The 13,663-nt window shown below is 40.5% G+C and overlaps 1 protein-coding gene across 1 annotated transcript in view; it reads left to right on the forward strand.

The window, feature by feature from the left end:
- Window positions 1-13,663, forward strand: part of LOC126480691 (glucose transporter type 1) — a 321,263-nt gene that overhangs the window by 206,871 nt on the left and 100,729 nt on the right. The window contains exon 14 of the mRNA XM_050103930.1: window positions 143-282. Coding sequence (XP_049959887.1) covers window positions 143-282 — 140 coding nt within the window. The remainder of the gene's footprint in view (window positions 1-142; window positions 283-13,663) is intronic.

Below are 13,663 nucleotides of genomic sequence, written 5' to 3' on the forward strand. Positions count from 1 at the left end.
TTCTCCTTGTCAGTGAGTGGTCTCCTTCACTCCTGAAGTATTTACATTATACCAGAACAGTCCCACTATAATTAAACAGCTGTTTAATGGCCACATTTGTTTATTAATAAGTAATGTTTTTGTATTATTTATTTTTCACTAGAATGCGCTGGAGAACTACACTTTCCTCCCATTCAGCGTTTTCCTGGCCATCTTCTGGACATTTACGTACAAGAAGGTTCCAGAAACTAAGAACAAGACTTTTGAAGAGATCTTGGCTCTTTTCAGACATGGGAATGGAAGGTAAGGGTTTTTTTATTGAGGATGCTTTTCAAATTACTTAATGCTTTAGTAATTTCTATTGAGTAGTACCAGTACAAGCTGATGTAATTCTTAAAAGATATTCTGTTTCAGCATTTGTGCATGTGGACATTGAAAGTAAGACTGAAAAGACATTATCTTCATTTTTTTCATGACATGCTGTATAATTTACTATTTCAGAGGACTGGTGTCCATGTACGTAAGATGTAACAGTTACAAAAGATGTTACACCTGACTTGAATAATGTTAATATCAGGTTCATTACTAGAAGAGAAAGGGGAAACATTAGAGAAACAATGCCTAGAGAATTAAGCAAAATTTAAGAGTTCAGCAGTGCTGTAACATTACTTAATAAAGTGACATAAAAATGGAATTAATTAGGTAGTATCCAAGTATACCTGGGAATTACTACTCAGATGCTGTTATTGTCAAAGCAAGCACAGATGTAAATAGTGAACTTCTTGAGAAAAACTTATCAAGATGGATTTAGGTGGTAGATGGTGAGAGGTGGGGGGGGGGAGGGAAGGAGAAGGGGGGGGGGGGGGGGGAGAAGAGAAGATGAGTGGAATGGAGTGGGGTGAGCTGATCTTTTTAAACAAGAAAAAAATCAGCTTGGCTAACAATTTAATTACTGTAGTTCCAATGATACTACTGAGTTTCAGAGAGTGAAACGTTCCTGTCTTTCACATGGAATGAATTACATATTTTGATACAAGGGTAAAGGTGGATGATGCGAACAAAGCAATATTTCAGTTATTTGAAAAAAAGCCTTCAGTAGAATGCAATCTATTGAAATGTTGCTAAAAATATGTGAAGCATATTACTGGCAATGATTAGGGTCTTCGGTTAACAACTAAGGTGCACTTGGACCTGTAAGGGTGAAAGCTGAGTAAAGAGAGGTAGTATATTTTGGCCTACCAGAAAGGATGCTGTATAAGATACCACAATCATCAGTTCTTTAACATTATGAGAGTGATTAATGGCTGTCACTATTCAGTGCGTGATAGTACTGGGGAGTTAAATACATTAGAAATAAAGGAGAATATTCACTGAAAAGCAGCAGCATGGTGTTGTCAACGGGTACACCAGAAAAAGAACAAAGAGTTTCTAGCTTTTGCAATAAACCCTTTTGTGAGCTAGAGTACACGCACACATGCACATGCCCTTATGTAGTGCCTGCTGGACACACAATGCCAGGAGCGCAGTTCAGTTGGTGGACAAGGGTGAAGTGGGGAATTGTATTGGATGGGGTGGCAAGGGAGAGGGATGCAGGAGACAGAAAGAGGGATTAGGGATGGGTTGCTATTGGCTTTGAGGGAGACAGCCTCTTTGCTGGCTAAGAATGCAGGAGGGGAGGGTGGCAGGTGCACAGGCTAGACATTTGAGACATAGGTACTGGAGCCATTCTGGTGCAGTGTGCATTGAAGGTGACATGAAGAGATGAACTGGGAGGGTGTGATAATTTAGAAGAAGGGGAAGCTGTTGGTTGTGGCAGAGGGAAGGATACAGATGGTCCATGTTTTAAAGCAGCCATTGAATTTGAGCATTTTGTGCTCAGCTGCATTTTGTGCTACTCGGTGTGTTTTGTTCTTGGCCTCAGATTGGCAGTGGTCATTCATTTTGGTGGTTGGTTGTCATACTGAGATAAAAAGCTGTACAGTGATTGCTGCAAAGAGCTGCTATATAACATGGTTGCTTTCACATGTAGCCTGGCCTCTGATGGAGTAGGGTAAGACTGTGCCAGGCTTGAAGCAGGAAGTGCTGGGTGGCACCATTGGGCAGATCTTGCACCTGGATCTACCACTTGGAAATGATCCCTCTGGCAAGGGATTGGGATTGAGAGTGGCTTAGCAATAAACTAGGATGTTGTGTGGATTGGATTGATGGTGTAATACCACTTTAAGATGCGTGGGAAGAATCTTGGGTAGGATGTTCCTCATTTCAGGCAACGATGACATGAATCTGACCCCCGATGAAGGATATGTTTCAGTTGTTCCTGTTCTGGGTGATACTGGGTGGTGCGAGATGCACTACTTTGTAACCAGTTCTTGGCAGTGGTGAGAGGATTAGGGGTATGTGCGGATGTTGCAGCCGGCCGTGGTGGCCGGCCGAGCGGTTCTAGGCGCTACAGTCTGGAACCGCGCGACCGCTACGGTCGCATGTTCGAATCCTGCCTCGGGCATGGATGTGTGTGATGTCCTTAGGTTAGTTACAGGCACCCAGGCTGTATGGGAGGGATTTTTTGGTGTGTAAGAGATGACAGCTGTCAAATGCAGGTGCTGTTTGTGGTCAGTGGGTTTAATAGGGCAGAGGTGTAGATGGAGCCATCAGAGATGGAGGTAAACATCCAGGAAGGTGGGTCATTCGCTTGAGGAGAAGTTGTTGAAACTGTGATGGAATGGGGATATGGTTTCCTGGGCCAGAGTCCAGTTCACGAAGATATCATAAATGAACCTGAACCAGAAAAGGAGCTTAGTGGTTTCAGGAGGATAGGAACAATTGGTCTAAATAGCCCAGAGAAAGGTTGGCATCGGAGGATGCCATGTGAGCGCCCAAGGCTTCATGATCTCGACACAGTCTCAGAATTTTTTCTCCCATTTGCTTCACCTGTTCCTTCTCAAGTGAACATACTACCTTCCTGGACATTGACCTCCACCTCTCTGATGGCTCCACCTGCCATTAACCACCAGCAGTATCTGCTTTTCGACTGCTGTCATCATTTCCACCCCAAAAAATCCCCTTCGTACAGCCTGGCAACCCATGGACAGGGTATCTGCACTAGGATGAGAATTCCTGTGCTCAGTATGCTGAATGTCTCATGAGGGCCTTCACAGACTGACTCTACCTCTCAAACTGGTCCACAAACAGACTTTGTGTGCCATATCTTCACACACTCACCACAATTTTCCCACTACCTCCAAGAATCAGCTACAAAGGAGTGTCCTCTTGTCATCCAATATCACTCTGGATTGGAAAAGTGAACCATATCCTTCCTCAGAGCTTTGATTATCTATCATCATGCCTTGAAATGAGGAATATCCTACCCGAGATCGTTCCCACCCATCTTCAAGTGGTGTTACGTCACCCATCCAACCTACCAACGTTCTAGTCCATTCCTATGCCACTTCCACTGTCAGCCTATCAGCCCCTTACCACAATGACCATGTCCCTGTAATAGACAAAGATGCAACACCTGCCAAATCCACTCTACTAAAACTTCCTACTCCAGTCCTGTCAGAGGCTTACCCTTCCCCATCAGAGAACAGGCCACCTGTGAAAGCAGCCACGTCACACAGCAACTCTGCAGCAATCCGTGCACAGCTTTTTAAGCCAGTACAACAAATAACCAGCCATTCACTCGAATGAATGGCCACAGTCAAACTGGGGTCAAGAATAAAATAGACCATCTTGTGGCACAATGTGAAATTGAACACAGCATGCACAATTTCAGAGGCTGCTTCAAGACCTGGTCCATTTGGATCCTACCTTCCATCACAAGCTTTTCTGGACTACACAGATGGAGTTATCCTTCAGACATATCCTACACTCCCGAAACAACCACGGCCTCAATCTCCATTAGCCAACTGTTCCCACACTCTCCACCAACAGCTTCCCTTTCCTCTGTCCTTATCACCCCTTTCAAATTCACCTCATCATGTTACCTTCATCGTCCACTGCTGCTCTCTGGCTAAGACACCCAAGCATCAAATGCATAGCCTGTGCACCTGCCACATCTTCCTCCCACTTTCCTAGCCAGCAAACTGACTTTCTCTCCCCAGGCCGCTAACTATCCATCTTAACGCATCTTCTTTCCTCCTTCCTTCCTTTACCTGTACTCACCCCACACGACACAAACCTGCCTTCCCCTCCCTGGTCCATCTGCTAACTATACTCGTGGCATTGAGCATCCTACTAGCACTATGTAAGTTTCTTGAGAAATCATTCTGTAAGTGCAGGTGAAATTACAGCTTCTTCATGCAATAATGTACATACACTGCTGGGGAAAAAATACAATATTCTCAGAGGTTTTGTTCAGTGGAAGCAGGGTATAACATGTTCTTACTGAGGAACTGTAGTGTTATTGATCCATTTGTCATGCTCACCAGTGATCAGATGGCACTCGGAGACCTGTCTGTGTAACCTCTGTTTTTACCTTGCCAGCAGTAACTATACTGGGTTTAGAGGTGAACAATGTCTGCAACATTCATTCTATCGTACAACTGTGCCCCACCATTGAGTACATACTCCTATTGAACAACTTCAATCATTTGAACGGAGTTGCATTATGGCCCTGCAGGGAGTTCAATAGACTGTTGATTGGTTGCTGCAGATGTTGGGCACATTGTATCGGACATGTGCCGTCGCCTTCAGTAGTGGTCTGTGAAGATTCTCACACCCATAGACCAGGTTCTTGATGTTTGTGTAGCACAGAGCACCTCAGGTTAGAAGCATTGTGCAGCAGTTGGCAACTGAACTTCATCCAGGGAAGAAATCCAGGCACATGTTACCTTCACCATGGAGCATTGGGAACTGTTTGCTTGTAGCAGAAATATCATGTGTCTCTGCCCAGACTAACACTGACACTATGCCACTGCAAAGCATGGCTACTCTGGTGTCATGAAAGAATTGACTGGAGAGTGGAATGATGCTCTTGTCATCAGTGATGAGAACAGGTTCTGTCTGTATGCGAGTGATGGACGTACACGTGTATAGTGTAGACCTGACTTGCCCAAGTGTACTCACCCACGACACACAAGTGTTGTCCTAGGCTTCATGGTATGGGAGGGGCTATCGGTTGCAACTCATCATCACATTTGGTTTTTATGTAGGGTGCCCACTGCATTGCACAGTTTGTTATCCCTATGCTACTGCGATTTCTTCAGCAGAAATATGATGTGCTTTTTAAGCAGGACAATGTTTGCCCACATGTGGCTGCTACATTGCAGCACACTCCTCATAATGTGCAATTATTGCCCTGGTGGGCAAGATCACAAGAACTCCAGTCAGTTGAAAACCCCACCTCCCCCATTTTCCCCCCAGTGTATTTAAATTACATCAGATGACAATAAATGAAGTATAGTAGGAGTACTGTGACACCGAAATGAAGAATTATTGTATTAAAGTAGGTAAACATGTTCAACTGATGGAATGAAACTGCAATCAAATAAATATAGAAAAAATATGTACTTACTAGGCACCAGCAGATGTTGAAAAAGTGTTAAAATTGTCAGCTATCAGAACCAAGGTTTTTTTCACCAATGTTAACTCAGAAGCTTCACCTAAGTGCAGTTCTTTTTTTTGTCAGATAAAGACTTAATTTGAGGCCATGCTGTAGAGCCACGTATTGAAAGACATAATGGGTGTAGAAAAAGTTGAATATCTTAAAGCAGTGTGATAGATGTGTAGATGAATTTGGGATCTTGGACAAAACTAAGTTTTACTGTTAGGTTTATTACTAAAAAATTCTAAAAAAGTGGGTAGCTAAATTTTGCTTCAAATTGTTTGCTTTGCAAATGAAGGATGGCCTCAGGGTGTATAAATAATAGAGCAGGACATAAAGGTCTTTCAAGACAGATTCATTCTGTTGTGTCTAGACAAGACAGCCTAGACACAATGAGAGGAAGCAGACAGGCACGCGCTAAGCCAAAGAGGGTGCGTGAGGTCTGAAACAGGATACGTAATGATTGCTATAAAGAAAAGTATGTAGCTTCTGTAATACTTAACTTTAATCCATCCTTTTGGTACATCTGGAGATTGTGGCGATACAAGTGAGACTCTTTAGATACATGCAATGTTACTAATGTCGCCTTGCTAGGTCGTAGCCATTGACTTAGCTGAAGGCTATTCTAACTATCTGCTCGGCAAAGGAGCGAGGCTTCGTCAGTGTAGTCGCTAGCAAAGTCGTCCGCACAACTGGGGTGAGTGCTAGTCCGTATCTCGAGACCTGCCTTGTGGTGGCGCTCGGTCTGCGATCCCTGACAGTGGCGACACGCGGGTCCGACATGTACTAATGGACCGCGGCCGATTTAAAGCTACCACCTAGCAAGTGTGGTGTCTGGCGGTGACACCACACATTCCTCTGCGCAGGTTGTTATGAGTAGCTTTATGTCTGAAGAGTAGGGGGAGGCTAATATCAGTTTACAGTTATTGGGACATGTGTTTAAAGTAACAGTTGTAAGGCAAGAAGAGGAACTCCATTGTTGAAGTAGTCAGGGTGAATGTTTGATAATTTTGAAGGCTATGTTTACTTGAACTTCCTTGATGGGTAAAGCAATCCAGCAAAACATTAGGAGGTGCACAATTTCTGAACTTGAGAAGTTGTAAAACTGTGAGGCAGAATTGCTGGCTCGTACTTATTTCGAGGAGAAATGGCACTGCGGCTGAGACTTGTAGAGAAGTATATGTGCTAGCCTAGCTTTTGGAACTAATTGTTCCATTATGAGAGAGAGAGAGAGAGAGAGAGAGAGAGAGAGAGAGAGAGAGAGAGAGAGAGAGAGGGGGGGGGGGGGGGGGGGGGAGACAGGAGGAGTAGGTGGAGGTGGAGGTGGTGTAGATTGGGGAGATTAAAATAAATGTTCAGGTCACTAAAATACCATGATGAAGGATGTCCTCTCTCCCACTCCTGAGGAAGTGTCTATTAGTTCCGAGATGTAAGGTAGTTTGTGTGCCCATCAGCAGAACTGACACTTCTCCTACAGGTAATTACTTCAGCAATTCTCCCATAATTTTATACAAGAAAGGATAGTTGCATCTACAAGTTCAAAATGGGGTAACATGGCAAAGAATTATTTTGATTTGTAAAGGGGAAGAAATTATGGAATGTGAGATGTAACTTAGATATTTACTCTGGAAATTAATCTTTGTGAAGATGTCGGATGACAAGAAGATAGCCGACCATTGTGGCTGAGCAGTTCTAGACGCTTCAGTCTGGAACCGTGCGACCGCTACGGTCGCAGGTTCAAATCCTGCCTCGGGCACAGATGTGTGTGAAGTCCTTAGGTTAGTTAGGTTTAAGTAATTCTAAGTTCTAGGGGACTGATGACCTCAGATGTTAAGTCCCATAGTGCTCAGAGCCATTTGAACCATTTTGACAAGCAGACTGAAGCAGAAGAATACATGACTGAATTTTCAGGGTCATGTGTAAATGTATGGATGCACGATTGATCTTTGAAAAAGAAACTTCAGTTATGAATTCTGTAACACAGTGGACATTTGTGTGATTTAGCAGATTTGGAGTATTTATGAACTCCAATCACACACGTCGAAGATTTGTATTGGGAACCATGTAAGTGCAATTTTGACAAGGAAATTCCAGCTGGAAACAAATAATTTTCTTACTGCAGTAACAAACCTGCAAAATGATGTATTCCAATATTGCAGCTTCTGGCTGAAAAGGTGACAGTACTCATAATTTAGGTGACTCTGGCTAGTGGCTCTCTCTGTGTGGGCAACTGGTTGTAAATGGTGCCCATTATTAAAAGTAAAACAAAATGTATATTACTCACATGTCACATCAAACATTCATTTTCTGTGTTCTCTCCACTGTAGTGATACATGACATGTTCCAATAATACATTAGTGGATAGCGTTGCATATTAATACTTACCTGTAAATGTTTTATGTACCAGAACCACTATGAATCTTTGTTGGCTTGTCACATAGCAGACACAGGAGAATGGAATGTGTTGGTGAATTATGGAAATGATGTGTGGCTAAACGTGACTTGTTACCTAAAATCATGCACACTTGGTCACTGATACAACTTATTAACATAAAACCTGCGATGTCTACAGTGATGATTCGAAGAGTGAATCAGTGGTTCTTACATGGATGAAACAGTTCATGATGAACTTGAAATCAGTGACCCTTATTACTAGTAAACTAATGGGGGTCATTAAATAGCACAATGTAAGGGATCAATGTGGGGAAGCAGGACTTGAGCAGTCATTACTACATTGAACATGGGATCCATAAAACTTTTAGAAGACAACAGTTAAATCAAAACTCTTTACTTCACTGGACTAATTATATGCGATGACCAATGATCAATAAACACAGCTGATTTTCTCCTTCTTTTTCATGTAGCACTTTGGCTGATTTACTTGCTTCAATTGATAACACGTTCCTATACTCACCAACTCCACTTAAACATAATCCAAAGAGCTACAAGGACATGGTAATCATGTCTATCAAATAGATCAATGAATACGTGAAAATTAGGGTACCTTCATCAAGTAGTAGTAGCAGCTAATGAAACAGGAATAATTAATAAGTAAAAAGATTGGTATGGTAATTATTTTTATAAGAAGTTAATTGCATGAATGTCTTATTGACAGTCCTGAAGGTACTAAGCTAGTAAATCTTCAGAAATTGATCATACTGAATCTAAGTGACCAGTAACTCATTGACCGATGTGGATGAGTTAAATTGTCTCTGCTGCTCCTCAGGTGCTACTCGTGTGTAAGCACAGCCTTTGAGTTTTCCTTCGGTGCTATTGAAAAGTTAATTCATGCCTCCTTGCTGACCTCTGAGCACTGATAAGTATATCATATCCCACTCTGGTACCTGCATGCTGTTGTCAAATTTAAGAATACAGTGGATTTTCAGCCTCACTGATTTTCACAGTTCTGGCCTCTTCAGATGATTGATTGTTTTTGGCCACTAAGTTGTGCTTGGATATTTCAGCAGTTGTGATCTCATTTTGCCACATTGGATTTCACTTTGTCATACTGTTCACAATGATAGACATCAGTGTTTTTCTCATCCTCCACTCTATAATGTCAAGGCATCATGGTTGCAGTAGGGATGAGGTCGTGGAGGTACTTCTGGAGAGCAACATTGAGAATGAATTGTTTGATTGAACATAACTGATAACCCCTCCAATAGTTCAGAAAGCAACAGCCCTAAGATTTCTCTGTCACCAAGTGTAACATTGCAGTCTTATGTTTCAAAAAGAGATGTAATTGACTAGTCTTCTGAATCCAAAGACTCTAAAAGTGATAATGGAATGCTTAGGAAGAATGCACAGTTTAGCGAGTAATTTAACTGTAAATAAAATAATTTTCATGCATTTGATCACACATTTGTGATTTCCTTTTGGGACACAAGTTTCAACTAGGGAATGATCCAAGAATTCTGTCAAGCTTCATGTTATTTTTAACTTAAGTTTTGATGATGTTTATAGCTGATGAAGCCATCTAGTTGTAATTATTCATCACAGAAACTACTTCAGAGTCATTGCATTCTCAGTTATCAATGTGGAAAAATACAGGATATGAAGAAACGTATTACTTCATAGCGCTTCTCATGCCATGAAAAAAAACTAAAAATTGGTGAATATTGGTCCAGAGATGTTCAGAACAATATTCCAGCTGTCAGCAAAATGATAAACTTCAGTACCAAATCTGTCAGTGATGGAGGAAGCAGATTATTTAACACCAAAACATATTTGGTAGGGTTCATACAGGATTCCGTTGTGGATTTAATCTGCATCAGAAGCTCTGCATTGATGAAAGTATGTCATTCAAAGCACATTAGCCTTTCAGACAAGGCATTCCATTGAAATGGAGTAAGTTTTTAACAAAAAGGCATGTTATATGAATGTCAGACTGGTGCCATCTTAGATTCTATTGTTTATGTAGATAAAACAGGAGAAACTTGCTGTCTCAAATTGTGGAAAAGTGGTGACATAATGGCAGTACATATGTAGCCCTATTTTGACTGTGGATCATTTGTGTTTAAAATTGTTAGTCAAGCCCACACTTGTTTTGCTGTCTTCACAACCGTGAGAAATGCATATGCTACTATTTATAGTAACCGTTCCAACTTTCCAAAACTTCAGAAAAACTAAAATGAGCATGCTTTCCATAGAACCGTCTGATAAAAAGAAGTGTGAATGTTGACTACATATAACAGTGCAGAAATGCTTGATATGAGATAGACTGACAGAAATATTGGAATGAAATTTAAGAAACTGCAATGCATTGTAGATTGTAACTTGAATATGGAAGCAGTTGACTATGGTGTGCTACTAAACTGTGTCAGACCGATACGGGAGATGATGAAATGGTATAAAAAGTTCTTTTTTCAAGTTCCTGACATGTATATTCTAAATTCTCATGTTCAACAAAGTCAGTAACAGGTCAAAAAATGCCAATTGCATAGTTGTTGGTAAGGGAACTTGCAGAAATGTATGCAGAAAACCTGGCTGTGCTACTGTGATGATTGTCTACAATTGTGGGTAGTCATTATCCAAATGTTATAATGAATGAACAATAAAAAAATGTGCGAATGTGTTGATGCTTGGTTTATTGGAAATTGAAATAATGCTGAGAAACCAGATAAAAATAAAAACTTGCAGCATACAGTTTTGGGTTGTACCCTGTTTTGTCTTTTACTAAACAGTAACTACTAATCTACTGTGTAGGATGGATGAAATTAAACTAACAGGAATAACTCAGCACGAAGAATAAAACAATAAATAAAAACAAAATAAAAATAAATTTTTAATTTCACTAGCAACCACGCAAAGCATCAATAAAAAAGGATGGAAAACACACAGACTTTGTGTAAAACTATTTGCACATCTACTTTAAGACATTGAAGGTTCTCTCCAGATAATTACCCTGCTGGTGAACATGCAGACTAGAGATGTGAAATGGCATGATATCTTTTGTTTGTGAAGTACACAAAAGTAAAAATGCAGCGTACACTATGTCAGATAGACAAAAACAAAAAAGGAATCATTTATTTATGACATGGAATTATCCATATTCTGACAAAGAGTATTCAAACATCTTGATTTCTGTGCACTTGAAGGATTTATTGCACAATTAAACACACAAATTACTGTTGTTGTACATTTCCATAAACTGATGAGAGCCACATTTTGTGGCAGTCTATGGACAAAGTATTGTGCTTTATTTTAAAAGTCACGGTAAAGTTACAAAATATGTGTACCTGCAAGCAAGAACTAAGTCATCTATTTCAGTGGACAAGCAGGTATTGGAAATTTAAGAAATACATTGCAAAATTTCTCTTCAGGGCAACAACTGTGCCACCCATGTACTGTTTGCATATTGTACTTGTAACAGATTGACAGTATGTCCTCCTTTTGTGATAAACCACACAATTAGTCTAGAGAAGAACTGTTCATGATGCCACAAATAAGTTTTGTGATACAATAAAAGTGAAGTTAAAAAATCCTTAATGTGGTATACAAGTACTGCCAATATTGGATAACAATGTGAGATAATTAGTATTATTTCATTCACTATACAATGTAACAAGATGCTTTTGACTACAAAATCACAAAAAACAAAATTATATCAGTGGTGGCATTCAGTCCTCATGTGCAATGAAATGGTGTACTCTGTGCACTGTAACAAAAAATAATGTATGACCTAATAAACACATTTAACTAATATAAAATGTTTATTTCTTTATTTTGTTGAGCAAAGAATACATGCAGTGCCTTAGGTATTATGGACTTATAGACTAACTATAAAAAAAAAAACAGTGAAACACTGATGTATATTTTAACTTGACTGGTTATCAGAATCAGATCAGAAACTATTGAAGGAAAAACAGTAGTTACCTCCCACTGGATTTGTAACAACTGTAAACTCCCAGAGAAGTTGCACAGTCAAAAATTAAAATTTATTTCTACAATAATGTTCATCTCGGCAGAGACAAATCTTTGAGCATCTGAAGACATAGCACAAAATACTCCAGAAATATTCAGCATAAGTTGAGGCAGTCCACTTCGATAACCCCAGCCCAGGGAGAAGCCCAACCACAGGTTACTTAGTGCTGGTAGGCACATTAGGTGGTAATGACTTGGCATTCAGCTCAGTATTTAGCAAGCATGCCTTAAGTAGCAAGAAGTGAAGTTCCCTCCCAATGCTTTCTCTGTATAGTTTTGTCCCTGTCTCATTTGTTTAAATTCTCATTTTTACATACTCTAGCACTACCAGAGAAGGAAAGTTGCTACTCACCATGTAGCGGAGATGCTGAGTCGCGATAGGCACAACAAAAAGATTCATACAATTAAAACTTCCAGACGTTAAGGCCTTTGTCAGCAAAACACACACACACACACACACACACACACACACACACACACACACAACTTGCACACATGTCTGCAGTGCAGTCTCAGAGAGCTGAAACCACTCCGCACTGTTATTTTAACAGTCTGCTGGAGGGGGGGGGGGGGGGGGGGGGGGGAAGGGAAATTGGAAATACTTTACACTTCACTTTGACAATGAGACACACTTTCTTTGTGTTATGAGGCGTCTTGTTATCCATTGGGGTGGGGTGGCTGTGCATATGCACTGGTGCTGTTGGAGTGTAGTATTTGTTCAACATTGCCAGCTGAGTAAATTGGAGTGTAATGTGTCACACACTTCAGCACGGGTCAGCTATGTAGCCCGCATGAGTGAAAGTTGCACTTGGTCACTCATGGCTATGTCTGCCACAGGGGAGGTAAGCAAGCAGATTTGCCCTACACCTGTGTAGAGGTACCATCTGACTCCAGTATAAGAACTGTGTTGCGGGAAGGGGGATTCTCTTCTGTACCTACTCAGATTGTTAATCGTCTTTGCTTCTGTTGCACAACTACCTCACACAAGAGTCCTTTTTGACTTAGCATTGCTGCATTCCTAATCCTAATTCACTGCAACTATCACTTGAAAGGTTAATAAGCTAAATCATGCCCATAAAGTTTTTAAATAAAAACATCACTATATTCTTGTTGTTTCTGCTGTGTAACTAGGTTTGTGATTTGTCCATTTTTTTCTTTCTTCTGTTTCTTTACTTGCTGTGCAGTATGTTGTATATTTTCTTCTTTGACACACATTTGACTTTCTTGAGATTGCAAAGAATCTTTTCCCTCATTCTTCTTGTTTTACTCTCTTCTTTCTTTCTTTTTCTTTCTGCCATCCATTCCTCCTGCCAATGTTCTCTATCCAGTATTTTGGCCCATTTACTAACATCAGCTTTATCAAACAATGGAAACTCTTTGTTCTTACATAAATCTGCACTTGATCAGATTTCCTTCTCTGTAGCTGCAACTGTTTCAGATTGGTTCTGTAGTCCTGCTTCCAGATTGGAAATTCTTTCATGATTGTTTTGATCCTGATACCTCACATTTGGCTAAAACTGGCCTACAAAATATTGACTTAAGAATTTCTTTATGATCTTCACCTCCTGTAGCCATTCTCTCTCTTGTTCTTCTGTCTTCAGGTGTGTGCCTTAGGCTCTTTCTTCTCATCTGTTGTGGTTCTCATTCTTCCTTCTCTCTTATTAAATCCCTCTATGCTTTCAATTGTTTTTATAGCCCAGTTCACTACTAGTCATATAT

The sequence above is a fragment of the Schistocerca serialis genome, chromosome 5, assembly GCF_023864345.2.
Source record: "Schistocerca serialis cubense isolate TAMUIC-IGC-003099 chromosome 5, iqSchSeri2.2, whole genome shotgun sequence".
NCBI classification, from domain to species: domain Eukaryota; kingdom Metazoa; phylum Arthropoda; class Insecta; order Orthoptera; family Acrididae; genus Schistocerca; species Schistocerca serialis.